At 38.0% G+C, this 18,479-nt stretch overlaps 4 protein-coding genes across 6 annotated transcripts; all 4 read left to right on the forward strand.

The window, feature by feature from the left end:
* Positions 1-506: 506 nt before the first annotated feature.
* On the forward strand, positions 507-4,643 carry LOC306973449 (solute carrier family 2, facilitated glucose transporter member 11-like; the record flags this gene model as incomplete). Its single annotated transcript, XM_079570372.1, has 11 exons — positions 507-569; positions 2,031-2,129; positions 2,330-2,490; positions 2,573-2,697; positions 2,768-2,897; positions 2,963-3,111; positions 3,324-3,511; positions 3,595-3,705; positions 3,847-3,948; positions 4,199-4,274; positions 4,357-4,643. The coding sequence occupies exons 1-11, from the start codon at positions 531-533 to the stop codon at positions 4,641-4,643; spliced, it is 1,467 nt and encodes a 488-aa protein (XP_079426498.1). The 5' UTR covers positions 507-530.
* An 869-nt stretch (positions 4,644-5,512) lies between these two features.
* Positions 5,513-11,654, forward strand: rbm19 (RNA binding motif protein 19). 2 transcript variants are annotated; one of them, XM_079570015.1, is made up of 24 exons: positions 5,513-5,650; positions 5,725-5,907; positions 6,551-6,658; positions 6,738-6,776; positions 7,195-7,426; positions 7,518-7,750; positions 7,821-7,880; positions 7,972-8,050; positions 8,124-8,195; positions 8,266-8,469; positions 8,535-8,665; positions 8,742-8,866; positions 8,978-9,074; positions 9,155-9,265; positions 9,335-9,535; positions 9,615-9,681; positions 10,154-10,296; positions 10,388-10,448; positions 10,508-10,587; positions 10,671-10,726; positions 10,814-10,930; positions 11,033-11,138; positions 11,208-11,328; positions 11,410-11,654. In XM_079570015.1, exons 1-24 carry the CDS (start codon positions 5,615-5,617, stop codon positions 11,496-11,498), a joined length of 2,751 nt encoding a protein of 916 aa, XP_079426141.1. In that variant the 5' UTR covers positions 5,513-5,614; the 3' UTR covers positions 11,499-11,654. The 2 variants fall into 2 exon arrangements, with proteins under 2 accessions (XP_079426141.1, XP_079426142.1); XM_079570016.1 differs by having other exon boundaries at positions 7,521-7,750.
* Positions 11,655-11,782: 128 nt separating this feature from the next.
* plbd2 (phospholipase B domain containing 2) lies at positions 11,783-15,708 on the forward strand. Its single transcript, XM_079570171.1, has 12 exons — positions 11,783-12,017; positions 12,221-12,314; positions 12,407-12,565; positions 12,645-12,745; positions 12,829-13,043; positions 13,121-13,215; positions 13,285-13,445; positions 14,515-14,610; positions 14,680-14,751; positions 14,859-15,011; positions 15,097-15,259; positions 15,367-15,708. Exons 1-12 carry the CDS (start codon positions 11,809-11,811, stop codon positions 15,577-15,579), a joined length of 1,731 nt encoding a protein of 576 aa, XP_079426297.1. The 5' UTR covers positions 11,783-11,808; the 3' UTR covers positions 15,580-15,708.
* Positions 15,709-16,114: 406 nt separating this feature from the next.
* On the forward strand, positions 16,115-17,735 carry LOC306973457 (transmembrane protein 248). Of its 2 annotated transcripts, none has more exons than XM_079570380.1 (7): positions 16,115-16,232; positions 16,359-16,538; positions 16,603-16,834; positions 16,911-17,007; positions 17,087-17,225; positions 17,317-17,454; positions 17,534-17,735. In XM_079570380.1, exons 2-7 carry the CDS (start codon positions 16,377-16,379, stop codon positions 17,552-17,554), a joined length of 789 nt encoding a protein of 262 aa, XP_079426506.1. In that variant the 5' UTR covers positions 16,115-16,232; positions 16,359-16,376; the 3' UTR covers positions 17,555-17,735. The 2 variants fall into 2 exon arrangements, with proteins under 2 accessions (XP_079426506.1, XP_079426507.1); XM_079570381.1 differs by having other exon boundaries at positions 16,125-16,262.
* The last annotated feature ends 744 nt before the right edge of the window (positions 17,736-18,479 follow it).

The following is an 18,479-nucleotide window of genomic DNA, read 5'->3' on the forward strand; positions in this document are numbered from 1 at the left end:
GTGCCCAGTCCAAGTCCCTTTGAAGATTGCTTTTGTTGTTGTGTTATGTTTTTGTGTGCGTGTGTTTGTTTTAATGGGCTGGTCTACTCTATGACAAAGTTTGCCCCATCTTCTCTGAGTTTGAGGTGGGCCTCACAGTCAATATAAACAAGGCAACAACAACATCAACAATTAATATAAGTATTATTATTGGTATTATTATTATTATTATCATTATTATCATTGTTGTTGTCATTATTGTTGTTATTATTGTTATTATTACATTTTCGTCTAAATATAACAGAATGGCACATAAAAAAAATCTATCAGTGGTTTACAAACAGAGTTGAATAAAGCGGTCGTTTGTAACTATGTGGGCCAGTCTGCTCCTTGCCCCCAAGTTGTGCGTGCGTGGGTTTGGCGTCTCCCCCTCTGGCTCTTGCTACTTAGAATCATATGCTGCACCTTACAAAGGGTAGCCCTTATGAGTGCAGAAGGCTACTTTAAGGACAAGCCGTTATCAACTATCATTCAAAGCAGCTCTGTGAAAAATGAACTTCAATGAGGAATCAGGAGAGACAAAGAAAGAGGTAAGTTATCAATTAAATTATTGATTTGTGAAAGTGTGATTGGTTCCAGTTTGGCTCCGCGCGGTGCAGGCTAGACCTAGGCCTATTCAAACAAGCAAAGGAATAGAGGAACTACTCATTCTGTTGCGTATTGGATTATTGGATATTTGTCAAAGTTTAAAGGTGTCCATTTTACATTGTAACATTTTATATCCTACTCTAAATTAAGTAGCCTAAATCTAAATGTTTCTGTTCTTAACGTATAATATCATGGTTTATGGCAACATTGGTCTCAGTGTAGCCATGACGTGGACCTACACCCCGGTGATTAAACCATTAATCAGCGGGGTGTAGGTCAGTACCAACGTTTGTTTGCAGTCATTGTTACATTGTTAATTGCATTATACCGACCTTATTTTATTTGGGCTCATTGAATAGATTAACGCTCCAGACTGGATGATTGCTGGATGATGTCTATTAGTGCATGTATTAAATAGAGAGACACATTGGCCTGCATGTAATTCAGCTCATGGGTGTAGAAAAAAAACGTAGCCCAATATGTTTGGTCCCCATATTTTATTGATTTTGTTTGTTATTTCAACGAAGTTTGAACTTACAAAATAAAGCGTTAGCCTATGAAATATATATTTAATTTCAATCAAATTTAAATCAATGATTGATTGATTTAAATGTTGCAAAGATCTAGACTGTGCCTGAAACTAGTCTACTAAGTTACTTAGAATAGACACTCATGCACACATCTTAAAAATATTAAACAGTCATTTACAAAAGATCAACCACAAAAGGTAATTATTATTTGCATAGTTTTCCAGTTAGTTGTTTTCCAGTTGTAGTTTCCAAATTGAGGCATAGGGGACAGCAGAGCTCAGACTAAAGAACGCGCGCGTGAGAAGTGACGGTCAGTGCTCTCCTTTCAAGAGACGCGGGCGCTTGTGTTGCAGACAGTATTTAAACTAATTATCTGTAATGTTGAGTCAGTTTAACATTTGGTGGTGGAGATAGTCTCCATCACCAAACCTCTACAGTAAAAGATAGTTTAATATGATGAAAAAGCCCTTTCCTTTAAAAAAGAAAGAAAGAAAAAAGATACGCTGTTCATCTAATGTCTTTGGCCATGGTAAAATACTGTGAAAGTAGAAGATCCCTTAAGGCTCCACGTATTGTCACGGTGAGACAACGCGTTATTGGTGGGCTTTCACCACAGAAAAACTTCGCTCTGCATTCTCAAAGAAGTGTCTATTAGAAAAGTCGTCTCCCTTCACAAAGGACTCAACAGTTTTCTGCTTGCGCAAAATACCGCAATCTCCAAGGAAAGGATGGATGAATATCAACCCTTGCTAGATAAAGACTTCAAAGTAACTTTGAGAAAAAGGGTACGCTATAGGGCTTCTAGGCTTCTCGTTTCGGTATTCTTGATATTTGTGATGACATGCCTAATACTTGAAATGTACTTCCAAACAGCTTCCAAACAGATCCCTGCTGATGGCTGCTGGTGCTGCTTGTATTGGTGGGTCGTTTCAATATGGATACAACATTTCTGTCATCAACGCACCAACTATGGTAGGTTGATTATTCTGTCAATAAAATGCATTTATCGGCCTTTTGAAAAGTTATCTTTTGTATGAGTTTATTGGTGTTTTGATTTTGGGAGGTCAAAGTAAAATAACAAAGTCAAAAACAATCTTTCTGTATATTAATGTTTTGACAAGCAGAAACTGAATGAATTTGTTAGTTTCATACTCTTGTTGTCTCTTTTTTAGTATGTGCAGAGGTTTATAAATCAGACATGGAAAGAGCGATATGACACAACCATTTCAGAAGATTTCCTCACACTGCTGTGGTCCATCATTGTGTCCATCTTTACCCTGGGAGGACTCATAGGAGCATCTATTGGAGGGACTCTGTCTGTGAAGCTGGGCAGGTAGGTTTTCATCTCCTCTTCCTTATTTGATAATAAATGTTGATTTATTGACTAAAATCTTCAACTTCTTTTTGTTTTTAAGGAAAGGGACATTATTGGCCAACAATGCATTTTCACTCACAGCTGCTTTATTGATGGGTCTAAGCTGGCCGACAGGTTTATTTGAATTGCTCATTGTGGGACGCTTTTTCAGTGGTATAAATGCAGGTAGGGAATCTTTCTGTAGTTAAACTTTGCCAAAGAGCTGTTGGTAATTCAGTCCTGCTATATTTTAAAGGTATTGCTAATTGTGTTCAACCTCTGTATTTGGGGGAAATCGCTCCCACGGCACTCCGTGGAGCAATGGGAATGGGGACTTCAATTTTCATAACTGGAGGGATTCTGACAGGACAAGTCATGGGTCTGAGGTAGCTGTGAAATTATTGTATTTATTTTAATTTGATTTATGAATAATATTGAGGTACTTTTACAGGGAGTTCCTGGGCAGAGAGGAGTACTGGCCTATCCTGCTTGCAACAACATGTGTTCCAGCCATAGTTCAGCTAATCGTCCTGCCCTTTTTCCCTGAAAGCCCTCGCTACCTTCTTATTGACAAAGGCGATTCTGAGGGTGGCAAGAAAGGTAAACCAGTGATTGTGCACCGTGAATGATGTATTCTATGCACATGACTGCACATAACAGCATGAGACGATGTGGTGAAGAACTACAGACAATTGTGGTCAATCATGTGATGAGATTTTACGGTGGGACGCACTTAGACACAGTGGACCCCAGGAGCAGGTCAGATGAGAGCGATGCGCAGATAACGGTTTGTCATGTGATTCTTCCTGCAGCGCTGAAGCAGCTCCATGGGGCTGGGGTGTGTGACACTGAGAAGGACAACATCGAAAAGGAGAAGCTCAATGCAGCTGGAGTCCAGGCCAAGAAGCCCTGGGAACTGTTCACTGACCACAGTATGCGCTGGCAGCTTCTCACCATCATCCTACTCAACACTGCTCAGCAGCTCAATGGCATCAACGCTGTACGTCCCTGAAACAAAAACGCTATAAGTGCCCCACATTTTTGGTGATGCCATCTGTGTTTTCACTTTCATCTTTGTTTCAGATATACTTTTATGCAGACTATGTTTTCAGACAGTCTGGCCTCCCTGAAGATAAAATAAGATATGTTACAGTTGGGACTGGGGCCTGTGAATGCCTCTCTGCTTTGACATGTGTAAGTCAAAATGTGACTACTGTACATTTATTAAAAAAATACATTTTCGTTGCAGATCATCTAACTTTGAACCACATATTTCACATGACAGAATTTAGAGTTGATATTTGAGAGTCTTGTGACTTGCTGTGTGTCTCACAGGGAATGCTTATCGAAAGTCTGGGAAGGAAAGTGCTCATCATGGGTGGATACAGTCTCATGGGCATCTGCTGCATTTTATTCACTCTCTCACTCACTTTTCAGGTAATTAATCCTAAAACCTTAACCTTAACCTCATTACTACTTAAATGTACTCATCATTTGGGAAAGGCATTCCCAGGAAACATTTTTGTGAATAAAATATCTGAGTTGGAAAATTAGTATAATGTGTTTCCAGTAACTATTTTGGCTTATTCTACCAATCTGTTACACCAATCCAAAAGTGCTCCAGTAATTTATGACTACTGATTAACAGATTGAGAACTACTCGTAACATGCATTTATTTCTTCTTAGGAAGCCAGTCCAGTTGTTCCATACTTGAGTATGGCATGTGTGTTTGCATTTATCCTCAGTTTTGGCCTTGGACCAGGTAAATAATTCAGTTATACACTTACTTTGAAGACAGTAGACACTGTTGAACAAGAATAATCCTCAGATTGTTCCTTGTAAAGGTGGCGTGACCAACATCCTGACGACTGAGTTATTTACACAAGCCTCACGTCCATCAGCGTACATGATCGCAGGGACTGTGAATTGGTGCAGCTTCTTTTTTATTGGCCTACTTTTCCCCTTTATTGTGGTGGGTAAACTCTATCATCCCCGTTATTCATTGAAGTCACACAGGTTGAGTCACTGCTCTCTGTTCTTCCTGACAGCGCGGACTGCAGCAGTACTGTTTCCTGGTTTTTCTGGTCGTCTGCGTTGCTGTAGTGACATACATCTTTTTTGCTCTTCCTGAAACCAAAAACAAAACATTTCTTGAAATTCAATCCGAGTTTCAGTCATCAAAGAACAAAAAGGCCAATGGTGTGGACGGAGCAGGGACAAACCTTTTGACAACAGCTTTTTAACTCAGGGACATCATGTTAGGCAGATCATTGTAATAATATATAGGTATATTATTCATGGTGCAATCTGATTTCTTGTACTTGTGCCTATACATTGAAGCTACCAGTGTTTATTATTATTATTATTATTATTGTTATTATACACAATGGATAAACCAATTGACCAAATGAAATGTGTTAATCTAAAAGTAGACTGAGAGATGGAGTAATAAACATATTGTCTCTGGTTTCCCTCTTAAATAAAGCACTGGACACAACAAATGAGTCTTTTAAAAGCCTGAATGATATTCAAATGAATTGTCCAATAAAGCCCTGACTTCAATGTTCAGATAAATCCTTTTGTGTAACTGAACCAATACACATGTTTACACTCTCTATCTGTCTGGCATGTGATCTGGAGAACAGGAGCCTTATTCATATTCAGAGGAGTAATATAATAGAAGGAATTACTGACAAAACGCGTGTGAAATAGTTGCTAATATGGATTGCAGCGTCATTATTTCTGTTTTTACTCATCAAAGACTTTAAAGTGAGCCCTACATAAATGACAGAAAAAACTTAATTATATCCTTACTTATATGTCCACATTATTATGATTATGGCTATGATTATTATTGTTATAAGTAATTATTGTTATATAGTAGTAGTAATAGTAATACCAATTTCATTTTTTATATTAGTTCTGGCTCAAACTTCTCCAGTCCAGCAGATGGCAGTAAAACACGTAGCAACATTTGAACATCACACCACCAAAGAAAAACCGAAATGAACATGGCGACCTAGGCTAACCATGCTTGTTTTGTTGACATCTGTTAATACCTAAGTTTGAGTATATTGTTACGGTTTAGCGATCACCTAAATAATGTCTCGTCTCATCGTTAAAAACCTCCCGAACGGGGTGAGTACGGAGCCATCCATAACAGTATAGAAATGTTCTAAATCCTGTCTTAATTCCTCTGCATACCTTTCCAGATGAAGGAGGAGAGGTTCCGTGCGATGTTTTCTGCTTTTGGCACGATCACAGACTGCACACTTAAGTTTACTAAAGACGGAACATTTCGAAAGTTCGGGTTTGTGGGGTTCAAGAGCGAGGAAGACGCGAATCAAGCCCTGAATCATTTCCACAAGAGCTTCGTGGACACCTCCAGAGTTACGGTATGGATGGAGATATGCGGTTAGCTAACTACTGACGTTGAGTTAAAGCTTTACACCAGAGTTCGGGAAGCACTGTTATATGTTCACTGTTACCATGGAGATTTGCCATGTTTGTGGGTGCTTCTTATTTCTATGGGTGCGAGCACATATTTTCCATAGACTAACTTTAAAGTATTTTTCAATGAAATTATTTGTTTTCATGTCCTGCCTAAAATAATTCAGACACTACACTAGCGTTTGAGATGCACTGTAAAATGTTCATTGTTACCATGGAGATCCGCCATGTTTGTGAGTGCTTCTTATTTTAATGGGTGCTAGCCTAGCACACATTTTCCATTGAATAACATCAAAATCTTTTTTATGGAAATATTTGTTTTCATGTCCCGCAACCTAAAATAATTCACAGAGAAGGCATTCAGTTCTCCTTTCTCTGTACAAAACACCATCATTACCAGGAGAATTGAACTGAAGTGTAGTTAATGCACAACACGATCATTGTAGTTTAGACAATTTGAGCTCTTAAATGACCAGCTACATTTTAAAAAGACCAAACAGCACTTTCTGAAGAAGGAGGGCACTACCAGTAGTTTGACCTGTTGTGGGTGCACTCTGACACATAATTACAGTATTTCCTATTAAACAGGTGGAAATGTGTAAATCTTTTGGAGATCCCACTAAACCGAAAGCCTGGAGTAAACATTCCCAGTGTCCTGTCCTCGACAAGCCACCAGCTCAGACAGAGAGCAAAAAGGTGAGGACAGTATAGCCGCAAGTATGCACAATTAATTAAAAAGTTGTTTATAAGCTGACCATTGTTTTTATTTTTCCAGAAGAAGAAGGACAAGGGAACAGTAAATGCACTTGAAAATGTAAGTCTTTGATTGGTGTTTGCTCATGTCCTGTTAAAGTGTATTTATTATTATTATTATTATAATAATGATAATGATAATGATAATGATAATGATAATGATAATGACAGTGATAGCGCTTTTCTGGACATTCAAAGATGTTTTACATTGCATTATGCACTTACTCCGTACATGGTTATGGTAAGCTATTATTGTAGCCACATCTTCAATGAGGGTTCTTGAGTCGTCTTCTGTACTCTGTTGTTGTTACCTTCTGAGATCTGACGGGGTCGGGCATAGACAAGGCGGCATGGCCATTTGTTGTAGAATTGATATCCAACCCTGTCACTGTTATTATAGTGTAATATTGCTTTGAAATCTGAACAGTTGTATTAGTTAGTTATCCTGTCTAAATGTAAACTGCATTGCATTACTTCAGATGGAAGAGGATCAGAGTTTCAAGGAGTTTTTGTCAGTGCATCAAAATCGTAGTCATGCACCAACATGGGCAAATGATACTGCACCGCAACACGACGATGCCAACAGCAAGAATAAGAGCAAAACAGACTTGAAAAACAAGAAGACAAAGCCAGATTCAGATGATTATCTAAACTTTGACTCAGACGAATCTGAAGAGGAACAGGAAGAGGAGCAATTGAGTGAAGATGAAGGTAGGTTTGATAAACAGTTTTGACCAAAAACAATTATATTAAAATGAAATTAATATAGTGTTTTGTTTTGTTTTGTTTTGTTGTTTCTCAGGAGATGTTAAAGAAGCTCTTAAAACTGGTCTGTCGGACATGGAGTACCTGCGATCGAAAATGGCAACCACAAAAGACGCAATGGTGGAAAAGGAGATGGATGAAGGTGAAGGCGACAACACTTCTGGTGTCATTGACAGCGCATATGAGAGCGGTGACAGAGAAAATATGTCTGTGGCCAAAACCTCTAAGGAACATAGACCAGACAAGAGCCAGAAGGATGCAAAGAATGAGGTACGGGGTTGTTTTTGTCACTAATTGTATAACTTGGCAGCCTTTGTCAATGATATATCCATGTTTCCAGATGGAGCCAACCACTGAGTTCACTGTGAAGCTTAGAGGAGTCCCCTTCAATATCAAAGAGGTTGAGCATGCATTCCAAACACAATTATTACATTTTAACCACTTTCGCTATAATTTAATTTAAATGTCTATGATATTACATTGTTTAATAGCAACAAATCCGTGAGTTCATGACACCACTGAAGCCAGTAGCCATTCGAATTGGAAAGAATGAAAGTGGCAACAGAACAGGTACTTGTTTTTGTCCATTTTTATGCTACTACAGTATGTTATATAGAAATTAATAATGCCCATCCTGTTTTAGGCTATGTATACGTTGATTTACGCTCTGAAGAAGAGGTGCAAAAAGCCTTGAAAAAGAATAAAGATTACATAGGTAATGATAAAAGATATATACAGAGATGCGTGTTATTTGTGCCTGATTATTATCATTTCATAATTTTTAGGAGGGAGATACGTCGAAGTTTTCAGTATTGACCCCAGTGCTAATAAGGAGAAGAGAAAACCTAAAGAAATTGACAGAAACTTTACCAGAACGCTCAAGGAGGATGAAGAAGAGGAAGATGTGTCTGAGTCGGGGCGGCTTTTTGTCAGAAACCTTCCTTACACCTGCACCGAAGAAGAGATTAAAGAGCTTTTCTCCAAGCATGGTCAGTGTGATTAAACATTTAATACAAAGATACATTTTGATCATTAAGATCTGTCTTTTTTTCAGGGATATTATCTGATGTGCTTTTTCCTATTGACACTCTAACCAAAAAGCCTAAAGGGTTTGCTTTTCTAACATACATGATCCCAGAAAATGCTGTAACAGCTTTGGCTCAACTTGATGGTCACATATTTCAGGTATTATACACATTTTTATGTTCTGATTTGTCTATCTGATTAAGCTGCACATAATTTAGAATATGACGTCCAATAGGGTAGGATGCTTCACGTGTTGCCCTCAACAATCAAAAAAGAAAAGACTGAATCCTCAGATGGAGGCCCTGGTTCTTCATCGTATAAACAACAAAAAGATGCCAAAAACAAGGCCTCAAGTTCCAGGTAAATATCACTATTTCCATTTGTTTTGTTTCCCTTTTGTGTTCTGAATTTTGCCATTTGTACAGTATGAGAAATTTGTTTTCAGAATGTTTTTTTGAAATTCTTCTTCAGTTCCCATAATTGGAACACGTTGTTTCTGGGAACAAGTGCTGTGGCAGATGCCATTGCTGAAAAGTACAATACTACAAAAAGCAAAGTTTTGGATCATGTGAGTGAGTGCACATTTTGTGTGTGTGTGTGTGTTCCTAATTTGAGTTTTCCCCTTGCATTTTGCTTTGTTTTCTGTAGGAATCAAAGGGAAGCGTTGCAGTGAGAATGGCTCTTGGGGAAACTCAAATTGTGCAAGAGACTCGACAGTTCTTATTGGACAATAATGTCTGTTTAGACTCCTTTAGTCAGGTTAGTTCACCAGATTTCAGTTGATTGAGCGCAAATGGGTAATATATATTAATGAGCCTTCATCCACAGGCTGCTGCTCCAAGAAGTACTGATGTGATCCTTGTGAAAAATCTCCCTGCTGGAGTGGCGGCGTCTGAGCTGGAGGAGCTCTTCTCTCCCCATGGCTCATTGGGCAGGGTGCTGCTGCCGCCTTCGGGACTTACTGCAATCATTGAGTTTTTGGAACCCACTGAAGCTAAGCGAGCCTTCACTAAACTGGCGTACAGTAAGGTACATTGTCAAGACAATTGTGTATTGTGTATGTGTAGCACTGATTTTCATTGAACTTAAGATGATATTTAAATTCTAGTTTCATCACATTCCTCTTTATTTGGAATGGGCACCGGTGGGAGTGTTCTTGTCCAAACCAGAACCAGGTGAGATAATATTATTGTACATACACTTCCTGGTCCCAAAAAAGAAAAAAAGTTGCCACCTGGATTTAACTTTGCAAATAGGCAAGATCTTCAAAATGTATAATTACAGTGAGTTCAGCAAACTCATGTACTTTAAGACAGAGGTTATATGACTACCTGAATATAATGAATGACCAGGTTATTCCATCATCAATACAACACTGGAGAAAATCTTGTGACATTTCAGAAGCAGTAGCCTTAGTTTGGATACTGACTTTTGAGATTAGGCTTAATTTGACTAAGAAATGCTGTTTTCAATCAAAAATACATCAAATTCCACTTTGGGAACAACTGCTTTAACCAAAGCTAAAGGCGGTCCAACAAAATATTTGTTTGTTTTATGGTGGCAAATTATTATTTTTTGGCCTGGCAGTGTATTATATACACGATAACTTGACACAAAATCAGCTGCATAAACACTTGTGTTCTCTAGTTCAAAAAAAGGATCTCGTACAAGATGAAAAGGAGCCAGAGGAGGATGAAGATGAAGACGAAGATGAGATAGAAAGTGTTGCTGGGTCCACACTTTTTATAAAGAATCTCAACTTTAATACAACAGAGGAGACATTACAAGAGGTTGTACAAAATAATTATAATGTATCATACACACAGTAGCTGTAGGAGATTTGTTTTTAATTATGCGATTGTTCATTGGTGTTTGTTGCAGACATTTTTGAAGTGTGGAAAGATCGTTTCCTGTACAATTTCAAAGAAGAAGGACAAAACAGGTATTAATACATTTAAAATGGCTTGTTAGAAGATGTAATAACAGAGAATTCTCTTAAAGGAAAGTTCTTGTCTATGGGCTATGGATTTGTTCAATATCAAACGGCTGAAGCAGCACAAAAGGCCTTGAGGCAGCTCCAGGTGAACCGGACTCCTTCAAATGTAGCCATGTTTTCTAATTTAAATGCTGTCATATTAATACCATTTATCATATTTCAAAATAGCATTGCAGCGTTGATGCTCACCAGTTAGAATTAAAGATTTCAGAGCGAGCCACAAGGTAAATACATACACAAGGTTTAACTAGAAGCATCCTATGTCATTAACATATGTCAAAAACACTTATTTTTAACACATATATCTTTAGATCAACTCAAGCGACTCATAAGAAGAAACAAGTTGTGAAAAAGCAAAAGGGGTCCAAAATACTTGTGCGCAATGTACCGTTTCAAGCAACTGTGAAGGAAATTCGTGAACTTTTCTGGTATTTACTACTTTACATTTTGCATGTGAACGCTTTTAATTCTATTCTATTCAAATTTTGATATGTTTCATAACTTGTTTTCCTAATTTTATTTATTTTTAGCACATTTGGAGAACTAAAGACAGTTCGCCTTCCCAAGAAAGCTGCTGGCTCAGGAAATCATCGAGGATTTGGTTTTATTGACTTCATCACAAAACAGGATGCCAAAGTGTGTGAGATGATACTATTGCAAAAACACTGAAATCATTTGTTTAAAACTAATTTATCTTGTTTACAGAAAGCTTTTGCTGCACTGTGCCATAGCACACATCTTTACGGAAGACGTCTAGTACTTGAGTGGGCCGATGCTGAAGACACAGTAGAGACCCTGAGAAGAAAGACGGCTGAACATTTTCACAGTATGGGTTTGTTGACTTTTTAAAATTAAACATATAATTCTACTCCTTTCATATAACTTTTTTTTTTTTTTTTTTTATCAGGTTCAGCAAAAAAGCAACGGAAATCTGAAGTACTTGAGGGAATTTTGAAGACAATGGAAACTGATGATGCTACAGAAAATAATTTGTAAATGGTCATGAGATCAAGAGACTCATTCTTTGACAAATTTATGCAAATCTCATCAAGTCCTTCCATGTCAATGAAGTGAGGCAAATGTACAGGCTAAACATGTGGGTTGTTAATTTTATTAACTGATTTTACTTGTAACACTTGTACAAAACTATAATGTTTGTAATTGTATATAAAAGTAGTTTTTTTCTCCCATATCCACTGCTTTGTTTCATTAATGACAATACCGGAAGGCTTTTATTTTGAAGTTGGTCGCTCCCTGTGGTCAGGTGACTGGCCAGTACACAGTCATATGATGTGGTCATTTCAACATGGCTTTCAAGGGAACCTCGGATTGTTTTGGAGTTCGTTCTGCACTGAATCTGTCTGTACTTTTATTGTGTTTTACGTGTGTCTCGGTGCGAGCTGTAATTCAAACCGCTGTCATTGACAAACAAAGTGGAGAACTTTTAGTCGTCGATGGATTTCGTGAGGATTTTGTCGCTTGGGCAAATTTTACCGACGCCATTAAAACAACTGGGTTGGTATTTAATAAAACGGAATATATTATATAGAACACGTAATGTACCTGTTGTAGCATTGTAATCAACTGCCTCTGCCATGACCATGTTTTTTAAATTGTGATTTGTTTCTCTGCTGACCTTTGCCCCTATATTGACCTGATCCACAATAATCATAGTGATTGATTAACAACACTGTAAAAGTTGAATGCATACGTTTCAGTTGGTCTTTCTTGGAGGTCACCACGAGCAGTGAGTACAATGACAGTATCCAGGCTTATGCAGCTGGTGCAGTGGAGGCAGCTACCACTTCTAAGGTCAGCACATATTGATATCCTTGTTTACTACTTTTACTTAAAACTTTTTATAGTATTTGTTCTGAAATATGTTGTTTCACAATTCTTCTCAGCTCATATACAAACACTGGATGAACACCCTAATGGGTTATTGTGGGCCATTCAAGTCACAATCAGATTACTGTGATCGTCTCAAAGCTTTCATCAATACTAACCTGCAGTGGGTTCAAGATCAAATAGAAAAGCTACCGGATTCGCTCTACTGGTACCAGGTACACAGTGGTAAACTCAAAGGGAAGACATCATTCTGCAGCTGCTTCTCTCTGACATCTGTGTTTTTAATTTTTGAAGGTGCGCCTTGCAATGTTGCAGCTAAAAGGTTTGGAAGACAGCTATAATGATGACCTATCCTTTCCAACTGGACCCATTTCATTTAATCCATTTGGATTTCTGTATGTAAATATGTTTGTAATGGGTTTCATAATTTTAAGTAATTATTGTCAAACATTGTTTATTACGTGCATGTCTTATTCAGGCTCTTCCAAATGGGTGGAGACCTTGAAGACTTGGAGTCAGCATTGAATAAGTCTAGTGAAACTCGACCTCTTGGTTCTGGTTCCTGCTCTACTTTGATTAAGCTGCTTCCAAACAACAAGGATCTGCTTGTGTCGCATGACACCTGGAACACATACCAGTCTATGCTACGGATTATAAAGAAATACACATTTCCATTCAAAATGTCCCCCTTGGGTAATTGTCTCTTTGATCTCATATTATCTCTTATCCTCACTTTTTTTCAAAATTAAATTTCTACATACTTTTTATAGGTAATGAACTAATTCCAGGGGAAACACAAGCTTTCTCATCATATCCTGGATCCATTTTTTCTGGAGATGACTTTTATATTCTAAGTAGTGGCTTGGTAAGAAAGTCTTAAATGTTTCAACACTTGAAACACAGTTATGTAAATGTGTATAATCTGTATCTGCAGGTCACACTGGAGACAACCATTGGCAACAGCAATCCTGCTCTTTGGGATTTTGTTCAACCCACTGGAACTGTGATGGAATGGCTGAGAAATATTGTCGCCAATCGATTGGCTGTTACTGGCAAGGAGTGGGCCGAAGTGTTCAGCCAATACAACAGTGGAACGTAAGGTTCATTTATTTAAGTAACAGGGTGTGCACAGGATGTTTTCATTTAGGTGCACCAGAACAAAATTTGGGTATACCACTAACAAAATGCTTATTTGAGAGAGTTCTCCATCGCGCTGGTGCTGCGCTCATGCAGTGCTCATGCAGTCACTGTGGTTGCATGAGGGGAAAGTCTAATCTCCTGCCTAGTTTGTCTCAACTAGAGACATGATACGAGTTGGCTGGTGAGGGGTGGTGTGACAAGGATCAGGACAGGTGGAATATAGTACAACCAAAGAAAATTAGTCAATTCACATCCATTAGAGTTTTAGGCACATGGATTACCAAAGTAGTCGCATGCTCGATCTCTGGATATACTTGACTAAAGGTCTATAAAACTGAAGTATAAATCTAAATGTACAGTGGGGTGCAAAAGTTTAGGCACCCCGGATCAAAATGTCTAACAAGGAACAAAGGGAAAATGAAATTACTTTCCAAAATGCGTGAGGTTGAGACATTCCCATAACATATTTAAAGAAATCATGTTTTATTTCCATCATTCACATTTAGTATATATTATAATATTATGTAATAAAAAAAAAAGGCAGGGCCAAAGTTTGTATTAAACACTTTTCTGCACGAGAGTTCCTTCATAAAATTTCTTAAAAGAAATGTTTCCTGTGCCACAAACTGATCTTTGCTAGTTTGGGCCAAAATGTTCTTCAGTGGTATGGTATTCAGACATGCCATGTGCATTCTGGAGACAAAAAGCAGATGTTGAAATGATTATTATTTTGGTCAAAATGAGCAAAGTCAGTTTGGAGAATTTCATGAAGAGATCATCTGTCCAACTGTTGAGCCTGGCTTTGGCTCGATCATCCTTTGAGGTTGTTTTGCAAAACATCATTGAAGATCTGTGGATAAACCTCCAAAAAGCAGTGTGTGTGGAAGACCACCTCATGCCTTTTGGAGATCATTTCACCTTCCCCTTGCTTCATTATTCACATTATTGGAAAGTTTCGTCTGGGGTGCCTAAACCTTCGCACCACTGTATACGTATGTATTTGAGTATGTTTGTCTTCCTCCAGATACAACAACCAATGGATGATTATAGATTATAAACACTTCTCTCCTGGTAAAGCTGGTGTTAAAGAGGGGCTGTTTGTTGTGCTGGAGCAGATTCCGTAAGTTCAGACATACTGTATTGCCGTCATGGATGCTAGACAAGTCATTAAACGCCACTGTTGTTGCAGTGGAATGGTTGTGTACGAGGACAAAACCCAGGAACTGATGAGAAATGGTTACTGGGCCAGTTACAATATTCCGTAAGCTACATTTAATTATTTAAAACAAATACATTTGAGTCACAACATTACCTGTGACTACACACTGAGATGTGTGTGCAGTTAACCTTGTTATTTCATGCATATAGGTACTATGTTGACATATTCAATGCAAGTGGCTGCAATGAGCTTGTTGACAAGTTTGGACCATGGTTTTCTTTTGACAAAAGTCCTCGAGCTCAGATATTCAGGAGAAACCAGACTATGGTGACCGATATTGAATCGATGATCCGCCTCATGAGGTAACGGTGTTCTATAATGCAGTCTGCTGTGAATAAGTCAAGTGCTAATACTGGTTTGTATTTTATGTTTGATGCATTTTGGAAGATATAACAACTTCAATGAAGACCCTTTGTCAATGTGTGAAGAATGTGATCCTCACGCAAATGGAGAAAACGCAATCTCAGCCCGCTCAGACCTGAACCCTGCAAATGGCACATATCCTTTCGGTGCTTTAACGCAAAGACAACATGGAGGAACGGACATGAAGGTTTCATGTTTAACTTTTTTTTTTTTACAGCATGTTTTTGTTTTGAACTAATGCCGTTTTTTTTTTTTTTTTTTGCATTGCATTAACGTCTTGGTTCTGTCTTGCAGCTAACCTCCTATGATATGCTCCATGATTATGGTATGGTGGCGGTAAGTGGGCCCACTTGGGATCAGGTTCCTCCTTTCCAGTGGAGCACATCTCCATATAAAGACCTGTTGCACATGGGACATCCTGATAAATGGACATTCAATCCTATAAAAGTATCATGGTCTTCATCGTCTCATGATCGGAAGGTCGGGGGTTTGAAACGCAGCTCCTGAAGATATACACTGTCGTTGTGTCCTTGGGCAAGACACTTCACCCACCTTGTCTCCTGTGTATATTGGTGTATGAATTGGAGTGTGAATGGATGACTGGTTCCTTGCTGTAAAGTGCTTTGGGCCTAAAGGCACCGTTTTTTTTAATTCCAGCACACATTTTTATTGATTTTTTTATGTACAGAAAGGGAGCCAGATGAGAAAAGAAATCAACTGCTTTAATTTTAAGATAAGGGATCTTGTATGTTTTAGTAAATGTAAACCATTTGGGATGTACTTTTTAAATTTTAGTACACAATCAACAGAACGCTGCTGAATGCCAATTTTATATAATTTAAATATTTGCATTGTATATCATGTAACTGTTTTTTAAATATATGTATTTTCCCTCTTCCTAAAGACTCTTCAAAAACATAAGTGCCTTTTTCTTTTTTACTGCTTTGCGTCTCCCAGGCCATGTGACGTGCTACGTCATCACTGCCGTAAAATGAGTCCAGTGTTCAATGTTTCTTGTTGGATTAAGTTTGAATACTGATATTTTTTTGTGTTAAACGTATGGTTTCTCTTGCACCATACTCGCCAGCAAATATTTACTACAACGGGCAACTTTTTTTTTTTTAATTCGTGTTACTTGAGAAATACAGACGCCGAAACACGTAAGACGTAGAGATAACCTTACTTTCTCTGTTCGTATTTGCTAATAGTGACATATGGCAAAATGTAGCATATTTGATGGTCCATAATTGGATTTAATGTTAATGTGTTGAATCTATTATTACCAGGTCACTGTAACCTCTCTTATGATGGTATTCTGGCAACCCATAACCAACCTGAGAGAATATGTTACCAACAAACCTCCAGGAGTGACATTTTTCTTTTGCCTATTGGCTCTAGCACTGTCTTTCATCTGTCTCAGTGTTTACAGCTATACTCACACTCTGCCTAATCCAGATGTGGCAAAGGTAATAATATCACTGATTGTGTGCCAATGTTGTGTCCGATATGTACTTTTCATCTGTTTTACAGGACTGGAACCATCTGCTTACATCTATAGCTCAACATCAGTTGTGTGAGAAAAACCACACAAGCTTCACTACGATAGTTCCAGAATTTCCTAATGAAGAACAAAAAACAATGGAAGTTCCTGTGGCCTTCTTGCATGTTCAAGTACCTCTCATTTTGGCTGCTAAGTCAAAAGATATATCCGAGAGTGTCATTTTACACACCAGTTTCACTTCTAGCCAACTACAGCTTGAGGGTACTACTACAGAGGATGCTTTTCCTATAAATTGAGTGGTAAAACTATGGAGACAATATTAATTTTCTTTCCTCAGGAAATGAAACTTATATTGTGACTATAGACTTTACAGCAAATGGCAGTAATTCATGCCTTACCATAACTGCACCATCTCATCTGCTGTCTATTAGTCCGTAAGTGACCCACTCATTTAGATCTACCTCTTTACCATAAGTCTGTATTGTCAATGTGGTTCTATTGTTTTACATGGAGAGTTCCACCAGCATGCCCTCAAACAACAAATATCAAAGAAGCTGTCTATACTGAAGCAAGGAGAGTGATAACACCTGCACAAAGGTGCTATAGTTTACTATCCATGTATGACCCAACACTCCAAGTTATGCTGACAAAGGTGTTGTACATGTTCTCAAGTCCAAAAACAAACTGTCTCAACAGCTTTATTCTAATTCGGTGTTTTTTTGTTTCTTTGTTTCTTAACTAAGGAAGATCAACTTGTAGCTGTACGGCATCTTGTGGAAGTTGCTGTTGTTTTACTTGGTGTTTGTTTAATACTGTGTCTCTCTGTAAGTCTTCCACATTCCCCAAGTCAACGTCACCGCTTGACAGAGCAGGATCTTCAAGTAATTTTTCCATTAGCATCTATTCTGCTGATGTTTATGTAAGGTTTGCCATAATTTGTAATTTCTCTCATGTTTGCAGGACCCTCTGATTGACAACTAAATTTTCCCTATCCATCTTGAGGACTTTTAGAAAACAACTACCATTTCATATCAGGATGATGCTGGCTTGTCCTCAGATTCCATTCTGTCTCACATTTAGACAGACTGTGTAGATTTGGCCAAAAGTGCGGCCAGGGGGCCAATTGCAGCCCTAAGACCATGTTTTGTTGGCCCTCATACTTCCTACAGTAAGGTCCTACGGAGTGGTTGCAATGTGCGCAGTTAAAATGTCCGATAAATATTTTTGTTACACTGTGTACAATCTTTGGCCCTTAATGTTATATGATGATGTAGTTGGTATTGTGATGAAAGGCAATATCAAGTATGCTTGTGACAACTTTAATTTCAACTAACCACTTAAGTGCACAGAACAGGCTTGTTGAACGGGGTACATACCCTACTCAAAATGAACACACACATGACATGCAGCTTGCGCTACATTATATTCACACAAAAATAAAAAATTCATTGAGTAAGAGAAATTCACTTGTTGCATTCGGCATTCAATAAGAATAAATAATAAATAGTTTTTAAAAAAGTATGTACAATAAAAGCAAAAATCTTAAGGGGCGGAATTATAACAATAAGGAAATAAGAATAGAATGAATATTTGAACAGACTACAAAAAAAGGAGAATAAAAATTACCCCCTCCCCAATTGTTATAATCCATACATTTAAACATATTTTCAGCACTGAAATTGCCTTCAATGAGTGTGCCTTACTCATACCAGCTATATCTTCGCTCCAGTCTTTGCGCCCTCTGCTGGCAATTGTATTTCGTACAGAAATGAGCGTTGATGCATTATCTACTTTTAATAAATTGCAATAATTGGGTAAAATATTTGTCTAATGGAGTTTGTCTTGGATCTGCAGCAGCGGCTGCTTTGTCCAATCGTTGTTGACATTCTTCGGTTAAGTTGCTACG

The sequence above is a fragment of the Gobius niger genome (genome assembly GCF_951799975.1).
Source record: "Gobius niger genome assembly, chromosome: 1".
Lineage (NCBI taxonomy): Eukaryota > Metazoa > Chordata > Actinopteri > Gobiiformes > Gobiidae > Gobius > Gobius niger.

Excerpts from the sequence above, each read along its gene's own strand:
- rbm19 (XM_079570015.1), top strand. The coding sequence starts at position 5,615 with ATGTCTCGTCTCATCGTTAAAAACCTCCCGAACGGG. Across the intron at positions 6,777-7,194 it reads CAGTAAATGCACTTGAAAAT|ATGGAAGAGGATCAGAGTTT; the intron begins GTAAGTCTTTGA and ends GCATTACTTCAG. Across the intron at positions 8,196-8,265 it reads AAAGAATAAAGATTACATAG|GAGGGAGATACGTCGAAGTT; the intron begins GTAATGATAAAA and ends CATAATTTTTAG.
- plbd2 (XM_079570171.1), top strand. The coding sequence starts at position 11,809 with ATGGCTTTCAAGGGAACCTCGGATTGTTTTGGAGTTCGTTCTGCACTG. Across the intron at positions 12,566-12,644 it reads ATTCGCTCTACTGGTACCAG|GTGCGCCTTGCAATGTTGCA; the intron begins GTACACAGTGGT and ends TAATTTTTGAAG. Across the intron at positions 13,446-14,514 it reads AGCCAATACAACAGTGGAAC|ATACAACAACCAATGGATGA; the intron begins GTAAGGTTCATT and ends GTCTTCCTCCAG.
- LOC306973457 (XM_079570380.1), top strand. The coding sequence starts at position 16,377 with ATGATGGTATTCTGGCAACCCATAACCAACCTGAGAGAATATGTTACC. Across the intron at positions 17,226-17,316 it reads TCCAAGTTATGCTGACAAAG|GAAGATCAACTTGTAGCTGT; the intron begins GTGTTGTACATG and ends TTCTTAACTAAG. Across the intron at positions 17,455-17,533 it reads TGACAGAGCAGGATCTTCAA|GACCCTCTGATTGACAACTA; the intron begins GTAATTTTTCCA and ends TCATGTTTGCAG.